Source organism: Marmota marmota, unplaced genomic scaffold (assembly GCF_001458135.2).
Source record: "Marmota marmota marmota unplaced genomic scaffold, marMar, whole genome shotgun sequence".
In the NCBI taxonomy this organism is placed as follows: Eukaryota; Metazoa; Chordata; class Mammalia; order Rodentia; family Sciuridae; genus Marmota; species Marmota marmota.
Window position 1 is genome coordinate 17385515 of NW_025999999.1, and position 23601 is coordinate 17409115.

The following is a 23601-nucleotide window of genomic DNA, read 5'->3' on the forward strand; positions in this document are numbered from 1 at the left end:
TTTTTAGTTTTCAATGGACCTTTATTTATTTATTTATATGTGGTGCTGAGAATCGAACTCAGTGCCTCACACATGCTAGGCAAGCGCTCTGCCGCTGAGCCACAGACCTATCATCTTCTTCTAATTGTAGCTGCTGTGTTCACTGTAAGGAATTCCTGAATGAACAATGTGAAGACATGGTCTACTAAATATCAAACTAATAAAAAAGTGCTCTCCTTCCCCCTTCCCTCTCCCACTATCTGCTAAGTGAAAAAAGCCAGTCTGAAAAAGCACATGGTATAAGACTGCAACCATAGGACGTGTCGGAAAAGGCCAATCTGTGGAGACAGTGGAACGATCAGTGACTGTCAGGGCCTACGAGGGAGAAAGGGATGAACAGGAAGAGTGCAGAGAATTTCTAACGCTGTAACAATTCTGTATGATACGGTAATAATAGATGTGCTCTCATAGGTTTTTCAAGACCCACAGAATGTACCAAACCAACAGTGAGCCCCAGTTAAACTGTGGACCAAGGTGTTTCTGATATGTCAATATAAGTCCACTAACTGTCACAAAAGTACCTTCCTGGTGGGGGATGCTGTTAATGGGAGAGGACATGTCGGTGTAGGGGTATGGAAACCTGTTCTGCTCAATCTTTCTCTGTGCCTAAAATTGTTCTTAAAAAAAAAAAAAAGTCTATGAAAAAGGAAACAAAACAATGACAAAACCCACCAAAAGACACTCTATCAAATTTTATAGTAATTTTTATTTAAGAATATATATCATATAAAAATTTTATTTCATAATTTCAAAGATACATAATTACTTGTATATAATACTTTCGGTATAGTTTTTCCATCACTATGAATTCTTTTGCTCACCAAAACTGCCTTTGTTTTCTCCCCTAAACCATAATGTGAAATATAAATGCCTCCAAGGAAGAAGAGGCAAGAAATTGAGGATATTCAGTTATTTTTGATGAATTTTTTTGGTTTTTTTTTTGGCTCCAGGGATTGAACCCAGGGATGCTTAACCACTAAGCTACATCCCAGCCATTTTTGAGGCAGGGTCTCCTGAATTGCTCAGGGCCTTGCTAAGTTGCTGAGGCTGGCCTCAAACTCCTGATCCTCCCAAGTCACTGGGATTACAGGAATGTATCACTGTACCCAGCTACTTTTGATGATTCTGAGAGGCATTCAGCACCATGAATACCTTATTCAAATACAAATGAGAAAATAAATTATGTGATTTTCATGGGGCAGTTCACATAAAATTTATTTCATACCATTTGACTACTAACTACACCCAAGGAACTTAACTACTGCTGAATCCTCTGTGGCAGTATCATCAATATCCAGCTTCCAATTTCCACTCTTTAAAATATTTCTCCATTGTGTGCCGAGATTTCAAGGTGCCAATATTTACAGTAGGTATAATTTTCTGCGGTTTCAGCCACTGGACAAAACGCTTCATCTCTAGGTAGCTGCTGTGTTCACTGTAAGGAATTCCTGAAAAGACCAATGTGAAGATGTTGCCTACTAAATATCAAACTAATAAAAAAGTGCTTTCCTTCCCCTTCCCTCTCCCACTATCTGCCCCCTTCCCCCTACTGATCTTTCTTCTATTTACCCATAGTTATTTTTTAAATTCATTTCTTATGGATGTACATGATGGTGAAATTCACTGTGGTATATTCATATATGTACATAGGAAAGTTAAATAAATAAAAACCAAAGAAGTTCTCGAGTGCAAAATAAAACAGAAAAGTAATCCTGAGCATTATTGTCCAAATTCCTTGGTGCTTTAGTTCTCATAAGAAAATTTGGTATTTTTATAGAAAATAAAGATTAAAACATTAAAAATAATATAAAACTTAGAACACTGAAAAAAACTCATTACTTTCCTATGCATATACTTAATAATATCCATTTCTAGAGAGTCCCATTTAATTGGGATTTTCTTATTTTTATTCATTTATTTAAAAAACTTCACTCAGCTATAGATTTCAGGAAAATCTTGAAGAAATATAAGTCAAATGTGAAGAATGGCAGGCAGGAGATTTGACTTCTAGAACAAGTAAGCAGGTTCTAGTCCCAAGCTTTACATACATAAACAATTAGAAAAAGATGAAACCCTCAAAATCCCTTTATCTCCTTTATTAAAGATCAAATACCAGAGAGAAGGGTTGGAGGACCTGTTTTGAGTCAGCTAGAGTCTTCAGAGGCTGGTCTGGTGACACCAGCCGTCCATGGAACTAAGCCAGCTCTGCGGGCAATGGTGAACTCCCTCCAGGAGAGGGGAACACCAAAGTCAAGTCTGTCCCTCCTGCTGTCACCACATCTAAGCCATTCTCCTCCTGCTCACAATTTCATGCATAATCTAGACTTCCATTTATAGGCACTGAGTTCCTCCTTTCAGTAGTTCTGCAATTTCCCCTAAATATCATTGATCACACAAAGGAAATAATCTGTCAATACCTATCTATTGGTTGAGCTCCTCTGTATCAGTGTACAATGGACTAGACAGAGGTTTAGAGTTGTAGAGAGATTTAAAACTCCTGAATTATTGCCGGATGCAGTGATCCATGCCTGTAATCCCAGGAGAGGCTGAGGCAGGAGGGCTGCAAGTTCATGTTAAAGATCAGACTCAGAACCTTAGTAAGACCTTGTCTCAAAATAAAAAATTAAACAACAAAAAAGGGCTGCAGATGTAGCTCAATGGGAAAGCTCCTCTTAGCCCTAGTATACCCTCCCCAAACAAGCAAATAAACAAAAAATAACCCTCAGGAATTGTTAAATTATTTTGTGCTTGGTTTTGTTTTGGCTTTGGGATGTTGATTTTAAGAAATGCAAATGATTATAAACATTAAATGTGAGAAAATTTAATAATATACCATATATTGAAATGTTTCCCTTGGTCTGAGGAGTAATATCTGCTATGCTGGAGAACTTGCTAGAGTGCGTCCATCCTGTGGGTCGAAAAGCCAAAATCCGATCATATTTCCCATCATACTTCTTCAGATGATTCTGCAAACCCTGTTTAAAAAAAAAAAAATCAGCACGTTGATTCAGGAGTCAATGGAGATGGGTCATGTGGAATTAAGCAGGATGATTACAGATGTCACATTGGCAGGGTCACGAGAAGCTTTTAGTTGCTAAGACTGGCTTGCAATGACCTTGCAGCCATGTTTCTAAAGAAATGGAATCTTTGAATAGATATCAGCTTTTCTTTGCTTATCTAAACAAGTTCAGGTACTGTTAAAAAATATGAGGAAACAACTTGAAACACCGAGTAATTAAATGTAAGCAAATTACAACTCAGATAGTTAAAAAAAAAAAAAAAAAAAAAAAAAAAAAAANATACCCCTACACCGACATGTCCTCTCCCATTAACAGCATCCCCCACCAGGAAGGTACTTTTGTGACAGTTAGTGGACTTATATTGACATATCAGAAACACCTCTCTCCAAATCCTACTGCAAGAGACTCTAACATCACTAATGGTAAACATCAGTGCCCACATGACTCCATACACATAAACTGACAGAGGATAGAATTTTGTAAGGATGGCGACATTATACTCAACACAGATATATATTTTAGGTGGATACAATATTTTTTACTTATGTATGATGCCAAGAATCAAACCCAGGGCCTCATGCATGCCAGACGAGCCTTCTACCACTGAGTCACAACCCCAGCCTCCAGATATATATTTTAAAGATCACATTAGCATTATTCTCAGGTGATCACACCTTTCTACCATTTAAACATGAACTAGATTAAATTTCAAACTCTTTATGCCACTATAATTGGAAGTAATATGCTCCTTTTATAAATCTTGAATAGAGCTGGGCATTACCATGCCCATACACATGAATAATCTCAGTGACTTGGGAGGATGAGGTAGGAAATTCACAAGTTCAAGCCAGCCTGGGCAATTTAAGGAGAGCCTGTCTCAAAAAACAACAACAACAACAACAACAACAACAAAAAACAAACAAACTAGAAGTGTGGCTCAGTGGCAGAGGGTCTCTGGGTTCAATCCCTAGTATTCTAAAAACTATATCTTGAATGGAACTCCAAACCAAAGTCACAACAAATGATATTTGATAAAACTCTTAGAAAATTGATAACCAAACTTCAATCTTTGAGAGCTAAGAGAAATCCAACTAAGGATAATAGTGGCACGAGAGATTTTTTTTAAAAAATCTTAATACTTTTAGTTTTAAGAATAATACCCCAGTTTCAGTTTTTTGGTTTTTTTTTTTTGGTGGGGCTGGGGATTGAATCCAGCATATGAGGCAAGCACTCTACCAATGGAACTATATCCCCAGCCCAGAATAACATCCAGTTTCAATTACTCAATAATTCATTAGAATGGATTAATAATAAAAAAGACTTCACCGATGAAATGAAAATCCTTGGATTTTTCTTTTGCATCAATTACCTGTTTATTAATTTGAGGTCAATACAAGAGCATCTACCACAAAACAGTCCTATTTCTAACTAACTACAAGAAAGGAAGGAAGGAAGGAAGGAGGGAGGGAGGGAAGGAAGGAAGGAATAAAATTGCATGGATGGATGTACAAATAAGCTTCCATTACAATATTCTCTGCAAAGTTTCAAGCTGCTGCCTTGGTTGTCTAAGCCTGAGCTAACCCAGTGTCTTCTCCCTCCCTTGCCTTCACTGAGAAAGGACAAGACAGGAAACTGGGTTTTAGTGTAATTATACATGAAATGCCATTAGCTCAGAGTTCAATTTTCAATATATGTCATCAACCCAACCATTCCTATTTGTTACTTCAAAACACCCAGGACAATTTAAAAAGAGAACTAATTTCTGCTTTTTATGAAACAAATCAGTGACCACAAAAACACAATGTGGGCAATCTAGCGCCACAAACATAAATTTAAGATGTTATACAAGCCAACCTTCAGAAGAGACTGTCAACAGTTACCAGTTGTCCATTTACCATGATTTCAGAACAACTCTCGTGAGGAAATTTATTATAAACAGTTTAGTTGACACAAAATCTCTGTTCTATGACCATTTCTGCTTATTGAACCAATTTGTGAGAAAAGTCCTTCTGGCAATGTCACTAGAACTATTTTTCAGTATGAAGACAATCATCTATAGCATCATTGTTTTTAAAATGTTTTACCACATTTGGCCAATCATGTTTAAATCAGCAGTGGTAATCAACCATATAGCATAAATAGGACCCAGGGATTACTTTTTATAGCTTTTCAGAGGGTTTTAGGAAGGCCTTGGATACCCATAAAACTGTATTAGGCTTATCTTTTCATAAAAAGTCATTACCTCTGATGCAATAAAATTATTTTTGGCTGATTAAAAAAATTAGATAATTACTAACTAAAATATAACACCATGATAACCAACAGCTTCTGCTACATCTGTGTTTTGAAGAAAAGAAATCTTCAAAAAATATCATCAATACCAGGACACTTTAATGGAGGAATCATCTGCTCCAGGATTATGCCAGGTAGATCAGGGAGGAGCAGAGAGGATATAGACGTCACCTTCTGGAGGCTGACAGGCTCCAAGGCAGAGGATCTGTTAAGCCCCGCCCTCTGGGTCTGGTTTAATGGAAATCCTCGGCCCTTTCTTAGCTTTCTCTAACTCCCATCATCAGGGAGCTTCACAGACGGATCTTGTCACAAAGGACTCCTTTTTTAGCATAAGTTCTTAGAAGTGGCAAAATACAGACAATGAGTATTAAAAATATAGATTTAATGAACATTTCTGAATCCTTAAAACCAGTTTGAATTCTTACATAAAAATTCTTGAGTTTGTAGCTGCTTGAAGATTTAATTCCTGTTTCAGTTTGGACTCGTAAATACAAGCTGTCTAAAAGAAGGCCACATATATCAGAAAATAGCCTGTAAAGTCGTGGGCTGATGAATCTACCTGTGTTCCAAATCCCATTCAGAAACCCTACTTCATCAATCACTGCCTTCCTCAGTTATCTTCTATTTCTCCCTGTGACTCACAATATAAAACCCCTCATTTCTAATAAACAAACAAATCCTTTTCTGGGCACATGTTCTGTATTTCCTGTCTTCATTTCCTTGACCCTCATTCTTTTCTTAACCCCCCTTGGCTTCCAGGCAGATAAATGCCCCACCCTTTAAGAGTTCAATTCAGCAGTTTCTAGTATTTTCACAAAGCTGGGCAACCATCACCACTATCCCCTTTTGGAACAGAAACCTTGAGCACTGGCAGTCATTCTCCATTTCCTCTCCCTCAAGCCCTGGGAACCACTAACCCACTTTCTGTCTGCGGATTTAATGTTCTGGACAATTCATGTAAGTGGATCATACAATAAGTAGCCTTCGGTGTCCGGCTGCTTTTGTCTGGCATAGTGTTCTCAAGGTTCAATCATATTACAGATGCATTAGTACTTCATTCCTATTTACAGGTGAATAATATTCTGTTTTATGAATAGATCTAGTCATAGATCACATTTCATTTAAACATTCACTATTTGATGGGCATTTGGGTTGTTTTGACTTTGGGGCTACTATGGGTAACGTTGCTATAAACATTTCCATAGGAGTTTTGTGCAGACGTGTGCTTTTAATTCTCTTGGGCATACAGGATGAAATGGCTGGGTCACATGGCCACCCCATATGATATGGTTTAAGGAATTACCAAACTGTTTCCCAAAATAGCTACACCAGTTCAAATTCCACCAGCAAAGATCCAGGTTCCAATCCCATGTATCCTCATCAATTGTTACCATCACTTTTATTACAGCTCTCCTAGTGGATGTCAAGTGGTGTCTCGGTCTGGTAACGCTTTGCAGTTTCCTGATGGCTAACCACAGAGATCCTGAGCCTAATAGAAGAAAAAGTAGGCCCAAATCTTCATCATGTCAGATTAGGCCCCAGCTTCCTTAACAAGACTCCTATAGCATAAGAAACAAAATCATGAATCAATAAATGGGATGGATTCAAACTGAAAAGCTTCTTCTCAGCAAAAGAAACAATCAGTGAGGTGAAGAGAACCTACAGAGTGGGAGCAAATTTTTATCACATGCACATCAGATATAGCACTAATCTCTAGGGATATAAAGAACTAAAAAAACTTAACACTAAAAAAACTAAAAACCCAATCAGTAAATGGGCTAAGGAACTAAATAGACACTTCTCAGAAGATCATATACAATTAATCAACAATATATGAAAAAAAATTCAACATCTCTAGCAATTGAGAAATGCAAATCAAAACTACTCTAAGATTTCATCTCATTCCAGTCAGAATGGCAGATATTAAGAATACAAAAAACAATAAGTGTTGGCAAGGATGTGGGGGGATAAGGGCTATCATACATTGCTGGTGGGACTGCCAATTGGTGCAACCAATCTGGCAAGCAGTATGGAGATTCCTTGGAAAACTCTGTATGAAACCACCATTTGACCCAGCTATCCCATTCCTTGGTTTATACCCAAAGGTCTTAAAAACAGCCTACAGCAGTGATGCAGCCAATGTATATAGCAGCACAATTCACAATAGCTAAACTGTGGAACCAACCCAGATGCCCTTCAGTAGATGAAGGGATAAAGAAACTGTGGTATATACACACAATGGAATATTACTTAGCATTAAAAGAGAATAAAATCATGGAATTTGCAGGTAAATGGATGGAGCTGGCGAATATTAAGCTAAGTGCAGTAAGCCAATCCCCCAAAACCAAATGGTGAATGTTTTCTATGAGGATGCTGATCCATAATGGGGATTGGGGGTGAGGAGCAAGGGAGGAATGGAGAACTTTAGATAGGGCAAAGGGGAGGGAGCAAGAAGGGAAGGGGCAGGGGAATAGGAAAGATGGGTGAATGAGATGGACATCGTTACCCTAAGTACATGTATGAAGACACGAATGGTGACTCTACTTTGTGTACAACCAGACATGAAAAATTCTGCTATCATGTATAACAAATTAGAATAAATAAATTTAAAATAAAAAAAACTATAAAATAAAAACAAACTTGGAAATAAAACTATAAAATAAAATGATTAAAATATGCTATACCCTTTTCAGGATATTACTGGACATCCTTATGACTGATGACATCTCATTAGTCTTCACACTAATTGCCTCCCACATTTAAAATACATCTGCAAGTCTCGATTAAACATCAGGTGCCTGGCCCAGTGGTGCACGCCTATAATCCTAGCAACTGTGGAACCTGATGCAGGAGGATCCTGAATTTGAGAAAAGCCTCGGCAATTTGGCAAGACATTCAGCAACTTAGTGAGATCCTGTCTCAAAATAGAAAATAAAAAGTACTGGGGAAATAGCTCAGTGGGCACCCCTGGGTTTAATCCTCAGTACCAAAAAACAAAAAACAAAAACAAAACCATCAATGGACAATGGACAAGCCAGGCATAGTGGCACATGCCTGTAATTCCAGTGACAAGGTAGACTATGAAAGAAGATCTCAAGTCTCCAGCCAGCATGGGGAATTTATCATGACAAATTAAAAAATTAAAAAAAAATTAAAAGGAATAGGGATATAGCTCAGTGGAAGAACACCCTGGTAGAGCACCCCTGGGTATAATTCCCAGTACTGGGGTAGGGGAGAAATAATGGACAATACTCTGGCTTGATTGTGCCTGAATTGTTGGGTTTGGGGTTTTTTTTTTTTGTACCAGGAATTTCACCTAGTGGCTCTTTATCATTGAATCACATCCCCAGCCCTTTTTTAAAAAAAAATTGTTTTACTTTTGAGACAGAGTCTTGCTAAATTTGCTTAGGGCCTCATTTAAATTTCTGAGGCTGGCCTCAAATTTGCAATCCTCTTGCCTCAGCTTCCCAAGTCCCTGGGATTACAGATGTGCTAGGACAAATGCCAGGCATGCCTAAAATTTTTGTGGATTACACATACTCGTGAAAATAGGCCATAAATAGTTCTCCTTAGTCTCACAGAAAAAAGGAGTAGTTAGACCAGAAAGAATTTCCCTAATCAAGGATTAACATTCATTTTCTTTACACAACGTATTATTATTTATAAAACAGAGATAGAAATAGTAATTAGCATCCCATTTCAAAAAGTTCCAAAAAAGTTACTTTACAAATATTAGAGCAAAAGTAAAAACACATTTCTTTGTGCGTTATGTTCTGAATTGTGTTTAATACAAAATATTCAGTATTTTTCGAAATATTCCATTGACAAGTATCAAAATGTAAATATATGGAATAAATCTCTTTATGTAAACAAACCTGACAGACAAGCCCCCAAATCACGGTAAGGCTGTGTCATATGTGCCTCAGTTTATAACCAAGAACTAATGCTAGAACTTCCTCTCAGGAACTTCCACTATTTGATCTAATCCTCAATAAGTAAATTTTCAACACACACCAATGTTACAGAGGTTTAATATTAATATGGAACAGAACAGAACAGACCTGAAGTAAGAACTCCGAATTCTCCCCTCACTTCTACCACCCACCCAGAAAGAACTGGAAAGTGATCTTGACATGGAGGATTCAATGAACCACACATGCATTCTTTTCTATTTCTGTTCCTTCCTGTATGATAGTTCTTTATTTTCTAAACACCTGGCACACAAACTACTTTTTAGAGTTACATATTCAGAAGAACTAAAAACATTTAGAATTCCCTTGAAAGACTTTCTAAGGCAAATTTTAAAATAGGTGATTTCATTATAACTGAATTTCTTGAAGTTATATGCAAGTAAAATAGGATTCTAGTTTATGATCATTAGATCTTTTTCTGGTTCACCCTAAAAAACATTTCTCTTGAGTCCTTACCTTAAAATTAATTTGCATCATTGGGAGAAGGTGGACCAATGAACTCCACATGTCTGTGGTGATGAGGGGATTAATGTCAGGCATATTGAGGCACTGCAATGTTTGAAACTTTTCTCGGGACATGCCCACCTTTGAACCTAAAACATCAGCAACAGCTACAGGCAAAACAAAAGGTTAAAGACAGAAACATTACGGCATATGGAAAAATCATAAAATTGTAATTTAATCACATTTTAAAATAAGAATTTATCAAAAACAAATTCAAAACATTTGTACATTTACTATATCTCTAAGTGGCTGAATCATTTAATTGTTTATCTGTGTGAAATAAATTGTGATAATGCCAAAGAACTTACTTTTTATTTTATTTTTGGTACTGGGGGTTGGGATGCTCTACCACTAAGCTACATCCCCAGTCCTTTTTATTTTTTATTTTGAGACAGGGCCTCACTAAGTTGCTGAGGCTGGCCTGAAACTTGCAATCCTCCTGCCTCAACCTCCAGAGTTACTGGGATTTCAGGCGTGTACCACCATGTTAGGTCAACACTTCATATCTTAATGATTGAGATAATGTGATCACACTTAAGAAGAAATCAAAGTACCCCACAAAATTAGAACAATATCTCCTAGACAAACTAGTGTAATATATACATAGATAAAGCAACAAAAGTTAACTGGCAGGTATCCTCAAAGGATGATACAACTATGCATTACTTCAAAGTTAATGAAAATAATAATGTCACATGGGCACTTGTTTATAAATATCTTATAAGTACTAAGATAAACATATTCATCAAATGTTTCAATAAAGTTGAGCCTTTCAAAGTTTAAATGTATCAAATATTATGAATCTTTCTTCAACTTCAAAGATAATATGGGATAATTTCAGAAAATATGTACAAATGCAGGAGTAGACACTGACAGGGCTTTATGCAAAAAGAATCTGGTGTTTATAATACGTTAATGTAAATTAGATACAGCTACCACCCACCTAGGAAGACTTTCTCTTTTCCGATACTGTAAGTGCCACAGACAACCAGAGTACGGGGGTTTAGAGTTACAGCCTCAAAGGCGGTGTTGATGGCAAACTGGATAACTTCTTGCTGAGACGGAAAGGTGTACTCTGGGCTGCAATAGCTTAATATGGAAATATGGTACTTATTAAAAGAGCAGAAGAAAGCTATGGTCTTAACATAGATGCTATTTTAGGAGATAAGCTGCAGCAAATCACATATGACAACAGTATAATATATTAAAACCACAATGGTTATGTCACTTCCTGGAGTTAAAGTTATTTGCTACAAGTTATGGCTAATTTATGATGGGGACTGTGAGTTTTCATTTCTTTTTAAGGATTTTTTTCCTTTTTTTTGTTCCCCCTAGTAACAGGAATTGAACTTAAGAGTGCTTTACCACTCCCTTTATTTTATTTTTCCTGTTTTGAGATAAGGTCTACTAAAGCCCAGGCTGGCCTCAAACTTGTGATCCTTCCCCTTAGCCCCCCAAGTTTTTGGGATTATAGACATGTGCTCAAGTACATTTCTTTTATCAACTTCAAAGAAATTGCCCTTCTCAAGACTTTTTTCCTTCTAAGAATATTTCTAGACAGTCTCCTATTTTAGCTATCGATTATGTTTCTCAGTATCTTTTCTTTCCAACTCAAATACTATCATAGAAAATACTACTAATAAAAATTATATGTGGACTAAAGAATTTAAAATAATGAAAGTAAACATGAATTTAATGTTTAGATCAATTCATAGTTACATGGTTGATACTATCTCTTCTTGCAGATACAGAAATATATATAGAATTAAAGGAACACAAAAGATCCAGTTGGGCCTAAACAGACTAACACCCAGTGAAAGATTAATTTTAAAATACTATCTATACATATTTTGAGATGAAAGGTAAGCACTATTTCACTAAAATGTAATAAATTACAAATACCCAATAAATACATTTTCCCCAATTTTCAAAATCACTTTTGCTAGTCAATCACCAGAAAAGAGGGAAAAATTCAGTCCTTTCTCCTATCAACACTCATGATGAAATACAGAATTTTCTTTAGAACTATGTAACAATGTTTTCTAACTTTCTTTCGTTTCTTTCTTTTTGGGGTACTGAGGATTTAACCTATTGGTGCTTTACCACTGAGTTATATCCCAACCCCCAGGGTCTGGCGAAATTCCTGAGGCTGGTCTTGAACTTGTGATCTTCCTGCCTCAGCCTCCCAAACTGCTAGGATTATAGATATGCACTGCCATGCCTGGCTTTCACTTATTTTCTTAATTTATCTACTACTTAAAGTAGACATAAAAGAATGGAAAAAATCAGTTACTGCAAGAAAACTGGATGTGGAAAGGCCATTTTTTATTAAAATATCCCATTTAAACTTCTTCCAACAGGTTGAACTAGTTAATAGAATTAATTTATAACAAATTGATGAGGTATTATAGTATATAATATCACACTATATACCAGAGATATATACTACTTTTATCTGTCAATTATACCTTGATATATAGATTATTTATAAATTAAAATGTAATGGTTTGTACTACTATGTTAAAATTCAAACTATCACTTATAAGTTACCTTTCAATACTCAGAAACAGAATGGCAATTTGGCATCATTTTCCTGTTTTTATCTGACATGTTCACAGACACTTTGGAAGAATAACCTATAAGGGTATTTTTCTTCAGTTTTTCTTCCTCCTTTCAGTAACAGGATGTTCTATAAACATATTCAAAAATAGCCAGGTGTGGTGGCACATGCCTGTAATCCCAGCGACTTGGAAGGCAGAGTAGGAGGATCTCAAGTTTGAGGCCAGCCTCAGCAAGTTAGCAAGACCATGTCTCAAAATAAAACAATAGAAAAGGCTGTGATGTAGTACAGTGGTAAAGCAACCCTGGATTAAATCCTCAATACAAAAAAAAATTTTTTTAAATGAACTATGAAAAACTGAGCTATCATCAATTAAGACATGAAGTCCCACATATGCTCTTTTTCAAGTGTATATTTTCCAAATAGCATTCCTCTGCTAATACCTTAAAATAATAATCATCATTAAGCCATCATTTTAATTACCAAGCAAATTCATAAAATACAGAATAAATGCTATCAGCAGGAAAAAGAAGCACTCAATGAACGCCTCTCTTACGTGGTGTCTAGGTACAGCGTGTGGATTTTCTGGCCTGCAAGAAGAGACCGCTCCATGCTGGGATCCGCTCTGAAGTCTCCAGTGTGCAATACAGCAGCACCATTAGGAAGGTAGAAAAGGATCATGGTGGCACCTGGGCAGCTGAACACAAACATGCTTAGGGAAGATTACAAAAGACACCGCACCTAAAGGAAGGGTACCTTCTTCATGAGTTAGCAAACCATTAGCTGACCACAGTGACACAACACTGTGCTCAGAGGGAATGCAACACTCAGAACTCAAGGAAACTTAGGTTGAAGAAAGAACGGTGTGCAGGAAAGGCCTGACTCCCCAGGCAGGAGAAGCTCAAACCCTGCACTTTTCCAAGAAAAGCCAACTTCAGGACTGGTCATTGGCCTGGGGAATGAGCTCTAAGCCCCTGGTATATTTTGTCTGATAAGACAAATATTTGTAGGCTTGAGGCACAGGCTACACCATACTAGCTTGATCAGATAGTTATGCTAATTATGTAATCTATGGTGAACACCTCAATAAAGCTGGCTCAAAAACTCAGAACTTAAAATGATGAGTGAAAAACGAAATAGCAGCAGAGCTAGCAGACAAAAACTTGAAGGAAAGCAACCCCAAGTATAAGCATTGGCCTGGATTTTAGGAAACTTGGATTTAGTCTTACTTCTTTCCCTAAACTTCTCTGCTCTCAACAGAACAGGAGCTAACTAACATCCTAGGAAAAGTGAAAAGAAGCAGAGTCATGTATTATGGGAACATGAGTGCTGATAGTATTAGGTAGGTTAGTTAGCCATGAATAGGTGGGCAGAGGGAAAGGACAATGCAGGACACATATCAGGCCTATGCACCAAGAAAAACAGGAATCATAAAATAGGAACAGCAGGAAAACTTATCTAAGCCAGTAGCATTTGGGAACGAGAGCTGGAATGCCCAACCTTCCCCAAGCTGTAGAGAATTATAATCCCTTCGGGGAATCATGACTTAAAATCCTAGGGATCCTCACTGAAACAGAAGAACATCAGAGAAGTGGCATCTGGTATGTCAAGACCTCCCCTCAGCTACAGTTAATGAACTCCTAAAGAGGAACCACGGTTTCCAGAAAATGTCAACACCATCTCCTGCAACCAAGTTACTGGAACCCTTCCTTATCACCAAAAACCATGTCACAACCACCCAACTGCCCTGTCATCCAGAATATTAAGACCCCGACAGAGAAAGTTTGCTAAGGGTAATGAACCAATTAAAGGGGACAGGAAAACTGAGGCAAGAATAAGGGACGCAATTTCCTTAAAAACCCCAACTCTGTGAGCACCGCACGGCCCCTCTCCAGGCGGTCTGTGTAGTCCCCATGTTGCACACTATCCAGCTTTTCACGCTATTAAACCTTCGCTTCCTACTGTATGTTTCACTCAAATTCTTTCCAGTGGAGTCACAAGAACTGGCACCCAAGGATTAGTGGCCCCCACCCCTAACATCAGCACTTGACATTTAAAAGTGGGGGTGGGGGAGTTGAAATAATTTCCAAGAAAGAAAAATCTGAATCATTTTTTCCCCCAGTACTGGGATAGAACCCAGGGACTCAACACACACTAGGCAAGCGCTCTGTGAGCTATATCCCAGGCCTCTTTACTTCTTATTTTTAGATAGGGGCGTTAAGTAGTTGCCCAGGCTGACCTCAAATTGTAATCTTCCTGCTTCAGCTTTTGGAGTAGGTGGGATTACACGAGTGCAGTACCAGGTCCAATTTACATCTTTAATATCTAAAGCCTGGTGGATTTCTTAATTTAAAAGTGGCAGTGGGGATACTGGGCATGGTAGTGCAACTAATCCCCTAGTATGTAAATGGAGTGTGAGCTCTTGGTTTATATAAACGATATTAAAGAAAATTGCAAAAGGTATTTATTTATTTGTTAATTTTATTTGGTACTGGGGATTGAACCCAGGGGTGCTTTACCACCAAGTTACACCCTCAGCTCTGAATTTTTTATTTTGAGACAGAGTCTTGAAAAGTTTCTTAGGGTCTCCCTAAATTGCTAGTCTGGCCTCCTGCTTCAGTCTCCTCAGTTGCTGGGATTTTAGGAATGGGCCGCTGCTCCTGGTCAAAAGGTTATCTTTTGAAGACCAAGATGTGAAAGTATTTAAAAAAAAAAAGATGGAGTCTTATATGTCAAGTATAGTGATTTGGGAATACAGTTCAGGGCAGAGTGCTTGTCTGGCATGTGCAAGGCCCTGGGTTCAATTGCTAGCACTGAAAAGAAAAACCATTAAATTAAAATAAGGGTTAGGCAACATTTAGAGGATTTCTCTATATTTACTCTCTGATTCTGTAATTGGGGACATTTTTTTAACAAGTGGAAACATCTTTTACTGGAGTTTTAAGAAGCACCAGGCATTCCAGTTCTAACAGAAAAGGTCTTAAATACCCATGCCAATGTGATTTCCTTTTGAATATATTTTTTTAAATGAACCATTATTAAGGTGACTGTAATACTCACTGATTGGCATCAAGTAGAACAACCCTGACACCATCCACAAAACACTCAGTGTCCATCGGCAATGGATGGACATACTGTTCTTGCACATGAAGCTTGCTCTTCAACAAGTTTCCAGTTATCTACAAAACAGGATGTGCTTACTTCTGACACAGCAAAACACTACATATTTTGTTTCATATCTAATTCAGAATTACAACATCTTAATAATCTCCCGTTTTCACACTTCTATTCATGTAAACCCTCTACAATGTCAGGAAGGGCCTTTCTAAAACAACTTGTCACTTTTCTACTTGAACATCCACACCGGCCCTCCCTCACTTGTGAAAGGCCCATCATTCCCAGCACCATGCGCAAAACCCTTATCTGGGCCCTGCCATTGCTATGGGCTTGTCTCCTGAGGTTCCCCATAGTGTGTTCCAGACTTTCTGAATTTTCTGAAGAGTCTAGAATAGGTATATTTCTGAGGTGTCTGCGTTTACACAAATTCTACTCTCTCATTGGAAAGTTCTCTTCTCTTTTCTCTGCCTCATTCTGTGATCAGACATACCTTCATTTAAATTTGGGCTCTGCCATTACTTGCTGTGTGACCTGGGCATGCCACTTAACCTCAGCAAGCCTCAGGTAGCTTCACTAAGAAAAACAGGATACTTACTAAATGCTGTGAATACTAAATAAAATCCCAGCTAAAGCCTTTAGTGATAGGGATTAAAGTCTTCACCTTTTAATAATTAGTTCAAAGCATCTCTTTCACATGAAATGTCATTCTCTAACCTTGGCCTGTGACACAGTAAAAATCTCTCTTCTCCCTAGTCCTAGGCACTCCATTTTTTTATTAAAACACCAATTCCCTGCAGGCTTAAGCTCTTTAAAGTTAGGTGTTTTGCCTTTTATACCTATTTAGGCACTCAAAGAGCATTCACTGAATGAAATCTGTTTGTTTTTTTTAAGTGCGACATGTCATATAGTCTGTCTATTCTCCTCATGTAACAAAACACATTTTTTAAAAATGGACTATAACTGCTGATTTTAACTCATTTCATTTTAGAACCTTTAAAACCTTGGAATCTGTTCTTTTATATCTTTCCTACTACAATGATAGGTCTTAACCATTTAATTATTCCTCTTGTAACCAAATTGCTTAAAAATCTGCAGCAGTCTATAAAGTTGGAACTTAGAATATGAAAACTTACCTCACTACAATAGACTGGAAATGTGAAGTTTTTAGACAATCCAGCATAATGATCAGAATGGAAATGGGTGAGAAAATAGGCCGTGCAGCCTTCCACCACACCGTACTGAAAGGCGTCAACTGTGAAGCTGGTTCCTGCAAGGAAAGCACCACCAGGCTGGGTGAACCAACAACGGGGATATCAGCGACACCTGATCTGACCACAGATGCTGAACACCTATTCTTTTCACACCTCATTTCCTATTAACCATAATTATTTAAAAACTTATGCTGCATAAATTTAGTAAAAGGTGAGAATAAGTCTTGCAAGTTTCTCCTAAATATTCCAGTATAGTGACTTTCGTGTGTGTATAACTCCACCAAATAAATAAAATTTTAAACAATTTAAACCAATCACAAACCAATTAGTTCTTTGTAATGCTTTTACAACATTTACTGGGCACCTCAAATCCTTTACTTCTGCAAAACAGCAAAAGGAGAATGTTTTGGAAATTCTGAAAGGTGAATTTTCAGCATTGATATGTTTCTAAGGGGCCAAAAATGGTTGAGGCCCCAAATAATCCCAAATCTTACAAAAGTTTGTGGTCCTCTAAAGGCCACAGCACTATATAAAAAAACAAAAACAAACAAACAAACATGGGGCTTGCGTTGTGGCTCGGTGGCAAAGCACTGGCCTCACACATGTGAGGCACTGGGTTCGATCCTCAGCACCACATAAAAACAAATAAACAAACAAAGTAAAGATATTTTTTAAAAAAGGAAATATATAATCTGAACTTCATTATGGGGTTTGAATGGAAAAAAAAAATGCCTCAAAAGTTTTCTCATAAGGAAACAAGGAAAACAAGTCCTCAAATGTGTTTAAAAAAGAAGAGCCATGTGTGAGGACAGGTGACAAGCAAGTAAACAAGCAGCTTTCACACTTCTAGAGGCTTTTGACACGTGGCTTACTTAAAGTCCAGAAAGGTATTAAATAATACAATGATTAAAAATAAAACTGGTGTTATTCTCTACACAGATACATTGAACAAATTATAGCTCCAAAACATCAATAAAGCACCTCAACAGAAATCTTCTGAAACCCAGTATATTTTGGCTGCTTTACTGTACATTCTTCTAAGAATAATTATGGATTTCTTCAAAAATAAAATTCATAGTCAGGTGTGGTGGTACAGGCCTGTAATCCCAGAGGCTCAGGAGGCTCAGGAGGAGGATGCCAAATTTAAGGTCAGCCTTGGCAACTCAGTGAGACCCTATGCACCTTAATACCTTAGTGAGACCCTGTTTCAAAATAAAGTAAAAACAGAAAGGGCTGGGAATGTGGATCAGTGGTAAAGAATCCATGGGTTCAATCCCCAGTACCACATACACATATAATAAAAAATTGCTACACATTTTTCTATAAACTCATCTGTGAAGGCAGAAAAAAATTACAAAAATATGAAAAGGCAGGGAAAGTTCTAATATGGTTTTAGAATGTTTGGCACTTATTTTGATAGGTACAACCTATAGGATTTCTCTTCTTTAAAGGACTTCATATTTCTCACAAGTGCTTAGACACTGCCTTTTATCCATAATAGTAATTTAGAGCCTTTCCTCAATCTCTACTCGTCTGTCTGTAATCTGTAATATGTACCGAACTAGCATAGTAACTTGTATGCAGAATATATTCAATAAAAGTTTGCTGAATTAATGGAATAACAATAAAAAGCAAATAAGAAAAAGGAAACTAACAGGTGCAGTGGCACAACCGTGTAATCCCAGCAACTAGGGAAGCTGAGGCAGGAGGATTGCAAGTTCAGGGCTAGCCTCAACAACTTAGTGAGGCCCTAAATGACTTAGTGAGATCCTATCACAAAACAGAAATAAAAAGGCCTGGGGATGTGGCTCAATAATGAAGCACCCCTGGGTTTGACTCCGAGTACCAAAAAGAGAAAAAAAAGAAAATTATATTAGAGACTCATGAAGTATCATGAAAAGCAAACACAGAGTGCACAAATCGTTTCCATATATACACACACACACACACACACACACACACACACACACACATAAGAAAATGAATGTTAAGTTAAAAAATTGGGGGTCTTTGATAAATTGAGCACTGATGTTCCAACTTACCAGGTATTTTCTTATAGAAGGGACATGTCTTTTTTCTTAATTCCCCTGCATTAGCTGAGTCTGAAAATCTCATGTAACCTCTTTGCAGCCTTCCATGAGCCGATTTTTTGAAGGTATTGTCTTCACTAGAATTGGTTGTTCCCAATTCTGTATTGTTAATAAGGTAGCCTGACCTCTTTCCGCGTGCTCTTTCCTGTGGTGAATTTGACTTTTTATGTCTTTTTCTTTGCCGCTGTGACCTCTCAGCAGGCAGGTCCACAGAAAGTTGACTCTCATTTAAGTCCTTTGCATCAAATTCTAAATCACTTAAAGATTTTTCTGCTTTCCTCTTGCACTGCCGGGACCTCTTTCCATTAGGACTTACAATGGGATTTAAGTTCATCCCATCTATTGCACTTTCCCTCAGTGATTCCTCTTCTTTTCTTTTCGGTGGTAGTCCAAAATACACACCTATATCCATCTGCTTCATTACCTTGGTAGAAGGATGTCTTTCATTGCACTTAGGATCAGAGGGCAATATCTTCAAAGGAGACTTAGCAGTAGTAGGTGTACTTGATTTTTTTCCTGTATTCAAAACTGTAACGCCACCATCTAGCATACCATCCAATACCTTTCTGCAGAAATGTGGAGAGTTAGCATCATTTCTAGTACAGAAGTTCTCACTTGATAGTTGTCTAATTTTACTTTGGGTCAAAGGAAAACACTCTCCTCCCTGGCTTCCAAAAGGTTCTGACATCTTACTCTGAAGTAGTGGTACAGTTGGGTTTTCAATCACCTGTTTCTGTTTATTTGGTTGAGATGCGTGAAAGTCTGGCTCACCAGGCTTTGCTTTAGTGGTCTGACAATTAGAAGCAGCAGGCTCCCCTCTTAATGCAGGTGAAGACAATAAAAATCGCCTATCAGCATATTCTGGATCATCATATAAAATACTACACTCTGTTTGGGAGCTAAGTTGAGAAGAATTTAGAGCACTGTACTTATACAATTCTTTAGTGTTCTTATGCTGGGTTAAGAAGCTATTCACTTTGGGGCAGCTCTCCTCCAGGTCCTTCAGAAAGGGACCAGGGAGGTTTTTAAAACTGGTAGAACTATCATCTTCTTCTAGGCTGCCATCTTTAGAACTCTCAGAAAAAAATAGTTCCTGTTGTGAATCATCCAGCTTTTCATCTATATCATAAGTTTCTTCGTCACTCTGAAGTGGAGAATAGGAGATTTCACAGCTGCCAAAGTCATTTTCTGGCAATGGCAAATGTGTGCGTTGTGAGTTGTTGTGGCTGTCTAATTCTGCCCCAGCAAAAGGCAAACCGGCTCTTACCAGTTTGTCATTCTTAACAAATGCTGTAAAATGTAAAGCTTGCTTCGAGGTCTGACTATTTGTAGAAGAAATCTTTTTATTGGTTTCAGTTGGAGGCTGAGACTTTTTTAGACACTGTGTCATCAACAAGGGATCATCTGAAATGTTTTTTAAGTTCTCAGTTTGTTTCTGATGCAGAGACCATCTTTCCTCTAGGCTACAAGAAAAGCCTGGCTGGGTCTCACTGAAACTCCCACCTGCCACATGTGACAGGCTGCTAAATGGATCAGTACTAGCCCTACTTTGAGCAAGCAGGAAGTGAGTGTATCTCTTATAATGAGAAGGAATTGTTGAGGTACACAGAAGGCCTTCAGGACACTCTGAAAATTTCAATGAAGAAAAAAGTATTACAGGGTAAGTTTTGACAGTATCAATACTACAAAGTAACCTACCAGTGGAAAACCATTGGTCCTCCTTTAAGGACTTGAGGACTTCCAAGGATAGATATTGTTAAATGCACAATAAAGAGATCAGCATAAAAATACTGATACAATTCAGCATCGTGTTGCAAGCTAGTATTTATCAGTTTATTATATTAAAATCAAATACTCTTTTAAATTGCTTTTCAAATAATCTTTTTCTCAAAAAAATTAAGATGACCTTAAAATATGTCATTCAACTCTTCATATATTTAAAGTAGAATTTTCTACATGTTAAATATGACCTTCAAGTTTAAAGATAACGAACACATAGCATTATTTCGGTTATTTGGCACATTTTTCGTTATTACATCTTAATCAACTAAGACTCCTTCCTATACACTAGCCTGATGAATACAACACAATCATATTTAGAAACCAGGATGTATTTTCTGTACAGTTCCCAAAAAGATAATAAATTGGCCAAGATATGTAACTTTTAAGAGCCCTTATCTATAAAATTTCAGTATCACCTACTTTATATGTTCATTGTGAATCAAATAAGTATAAAGAATGAAAGTACCTAGTGCAGTAAGGGTTCAATTAACATTTATGAAAAATAATTGAGATGTTCAGACACCTTTATGAAAAAGTAAAAATACATTTAAACTGTATTTAGGTTTGGTGTCATGGTGCACACCTATAATCCTAGTGACTTGGGAGGCTGAAGCAGAAGAATTGAAAGTTTGAGATCAGTCTGGGCAATTTAATGAGACAGTGTCTCAAAATAATAATAAAAAAGGGCCGGGGATATATAGTTCAGTGGTAGAGCTCCCTGGGTTAAATTCCCAGTACTACCTACCTTCCTCGCCTCCCCCTGACCCCCCAAACAGACACATACAAACACAACAAGCAAAACAAACAAACAAAAAGCTGTTTTCAGGGTTGTAACTTTCTTTGCAATGATATCATCACCTGGGATAGTGTCTCATCTTTCTTTTGGTTTATTGCTTGTCTTGCTCATTTCACTGAGCAGACACATCTGAGTTCATAAAGCAGGCCTTTTAGACGACTTAGAGACTCTTACCTTTTTTTGTAACCTTACCTATTTCAGACAATGGTGGAGAATCCAAACATTCAAAAACATGCCATCGAGGTGTTTGGCCTAGCAATGAGGAAAAAGGCATCTGGCAGTACGGGCAGTACCCATCATGAACTGGACGTGTCTTTGGGGACACTTGCTTGAGCTTTTGAGTTCTTCGGTGCCTTCCTGGAGTAGTCTCCTGGTCTTGGGACTGTTGAACACCATCTCCACAACTTGAATTCTGACTAGAAGATACAGAAGTCTGGGAACTTGTTTCTCCAAGGCACATTTCACAGTCCACCCTTCCTTTAGCTTCTTTGTTTCTCTTTTTGTTTCCTTTTCCTCTTGACTGGTATTTCCCATCTGTTGCTTTTTCAACCGATTTTGGAATATTTTCAGAGCAATTATTTGGATGTCCTAGTTTTGGTTTTCTTTTAGATTTGTATTCCCAGATGTCTTCTTCCGAAAACATGTCTTCTATCATGGCAAAATGATTTTACCATTACAGAAGCATTAATCTTTAGTAAATCAAGTCCATTTCTTGTCACAAATTTTTTAAACTTGTTACAATTTTTTTTTTGCTGAGGAATAAACTGAATGTAATGAAAAATCTACTAACTCAATGGGAACCTAAAGCTTTGGCAACTAACACATTGGTAAGCTACAAACCCTGTGCCCAAGAACACCTTCTGTTCTATTAATACCACAACAAAACTCAGAATACCCACCACAGGAGTAGCACCTGTAAAGTTTTCACCTGCAGCTGTTATTTCATTCTGGTATTTTGGTCCTTTCCAGAACTTGATTCATAAAAATAGCAATACTTTGAAAATTAAGCCCTAATGGAATTATAGGTTCAAAACTATCCTAAAACAATCCTTTGTAGAACTGTTACGCAGTTGCTGTCAGTTCTCTTTCAAGTGGGCAATTGTTCAAATACCACAAGTTCAGGTACAGTCTCTGGGCAAGGAGCTCAGCAAGTGTCCCAAACACTAACTGGCTACCTCAGTTTACTAGTGAAACTTGACACACCGTCATCAAGTGTGTGATTAGTGTCCTCATCCGTGACTCCAGGATGCTCAACATCCGCAGTTTGCTGGGTCCGTCCAGTATCCTCCTCCTTTAGCAAGGTACAAACCTTGAACAGTGAACAAAGTGTAAATATGGGTAGTGATGCTTACACTGAGGTCACACTCGGGCACTCCAGACCACAGAGGCTCTGTGTCCCGCAGTGGGGACGACCCTTTCTCCACCAGCCTCCTCTGGAGGTCCTTGCCAGAGGCCTCCCACCCTCCTCTTTGGACTCTGGAGGTTGCGAGGAAGCAAGTGCGGCCTTAACTCTCCCCACGTTAAGCGCAGCCAGCTCCAATACTGCCGTCAAAGCTCTCCCCTTCAGAAGTCCCTCGTGGCCACCCACCTGCCACCGCACCCAGCGAGCAGCTGCAGCTGCGCCTGAAGCCCTCCGCGCCCCCACCGCCAGCTCGGCTGGCAGTCTATTCGCGCCCGCACTTTCAGCACTCCCAGGGGCACAAAACAGCTTTTGGTTACAAGTCAAAGCCACTGGCCAGTCATTCCCAACTTAAAAAGCTTTCTCTCTCGAGGACATTCCTATCCCTTTACCTTTGGTCTTTGGCGGGAACTGCTTCTCGCTGCCAGAGCTGTGTCGAATCGGCTGATCTTAGTCTAAAAGTGGGACTCTAAATGAAGATTTTAAAGTGCCCTTTTAACTTCTACGGATTTATTTATTTTATTTTTGTTTTGAAACCTATTAGTTTCCAAAATGGAGGGTTGGGGAGGGGTCCCTTAGCGAGCTAGAAGCACCCCCACCCCAGGCCTTGCCCCTGTTGAATCTGGCGCTCTGAATGTCCAGTCTCGGCCGCGGCGAGGGGACCTGGAAGGGGCGGGGTGGGCTGCGACTGCAGCCTAATTACAAGCCCCGGAGTTGCGGCTCTCTGGACTTTGGCATTGAAACGCATTCTTGAAAAAGAAAAGCCGTGCCTGGCGGTCAGTGGGGCTGGCGGGGCCGAGGCGGAGGCGCCGCTCTGAAG

At 38.3% G+C, this 23601-nt stretch overlaps 2 protein-coding genes across 4 annotated transcripts in view; one reads left to right on the forward strand and one right to left on the reverse strand.

The window, feature by feature from the left end:
- Positions 1 to 725: 725 nt before the first annotated feature.
- Positions 726 to 23595, reverse strand: Dclre1a (DNA cross-link repair 1A). 3 transcript variants are annotated; one of them, XM_048807370.1, is made up of 10 exons: positions 23174 to 23595; positions 21575 to 22691; positions 18757 to 20430; positions 16637 to 16770; positions 15447 to 15565; positions 12943 to 13083; positions 10770 to 10915; positions 9779 to 9933; positions 2873 to 2947; positions 726 to 1487 (listed from the first exon to the last, which is right to left on the reverse strand). In XM_048807370.1, the coding sequence occupies exons 2-9, from the start codon at positions 22035 to 22037 to the stop codon at positions 2915 to 2917; spliced, it is 2865 nt and encodes a 954-aa protein (XP_048663327.1). In that variant the 5' UTR covers positions 22038 to 22691; positions 23174 to 23595; the 3' UTR covers positions 726 to 1487; positions 2873 to 2914. The 3 variants fall into 3 exon arrangements, with proteins under 3 accessions (XP_048663327.1, XP_015350306.1, XP_048663326.1); XM_015494820.2 differs by having other exon boundaries at positions 2873 to 3014; XM_048807369.1 differs by lacking the exon at positions 23174 to 23595 and adding an exon at positions 22971 to 22995 and having other exon boundaries at positions 2873 to 3014.
- Positions 22717 to 23601, forward strand: part of Nhlrc2 (NHL repeat containing 2) — a 57902-nt gene continuing 57017 nt past the window's right edge. Inside the window, exon 1 of the mRNA XM_015494870.2 lies at positions 22717 to 23116. Within this exon, the coding sequence (XP_015350356.1) occupies positions 22717 to 23116 (400 nt within the window). The remainder of the gene's footprint in view (positions 23117 to 23601) is intronic.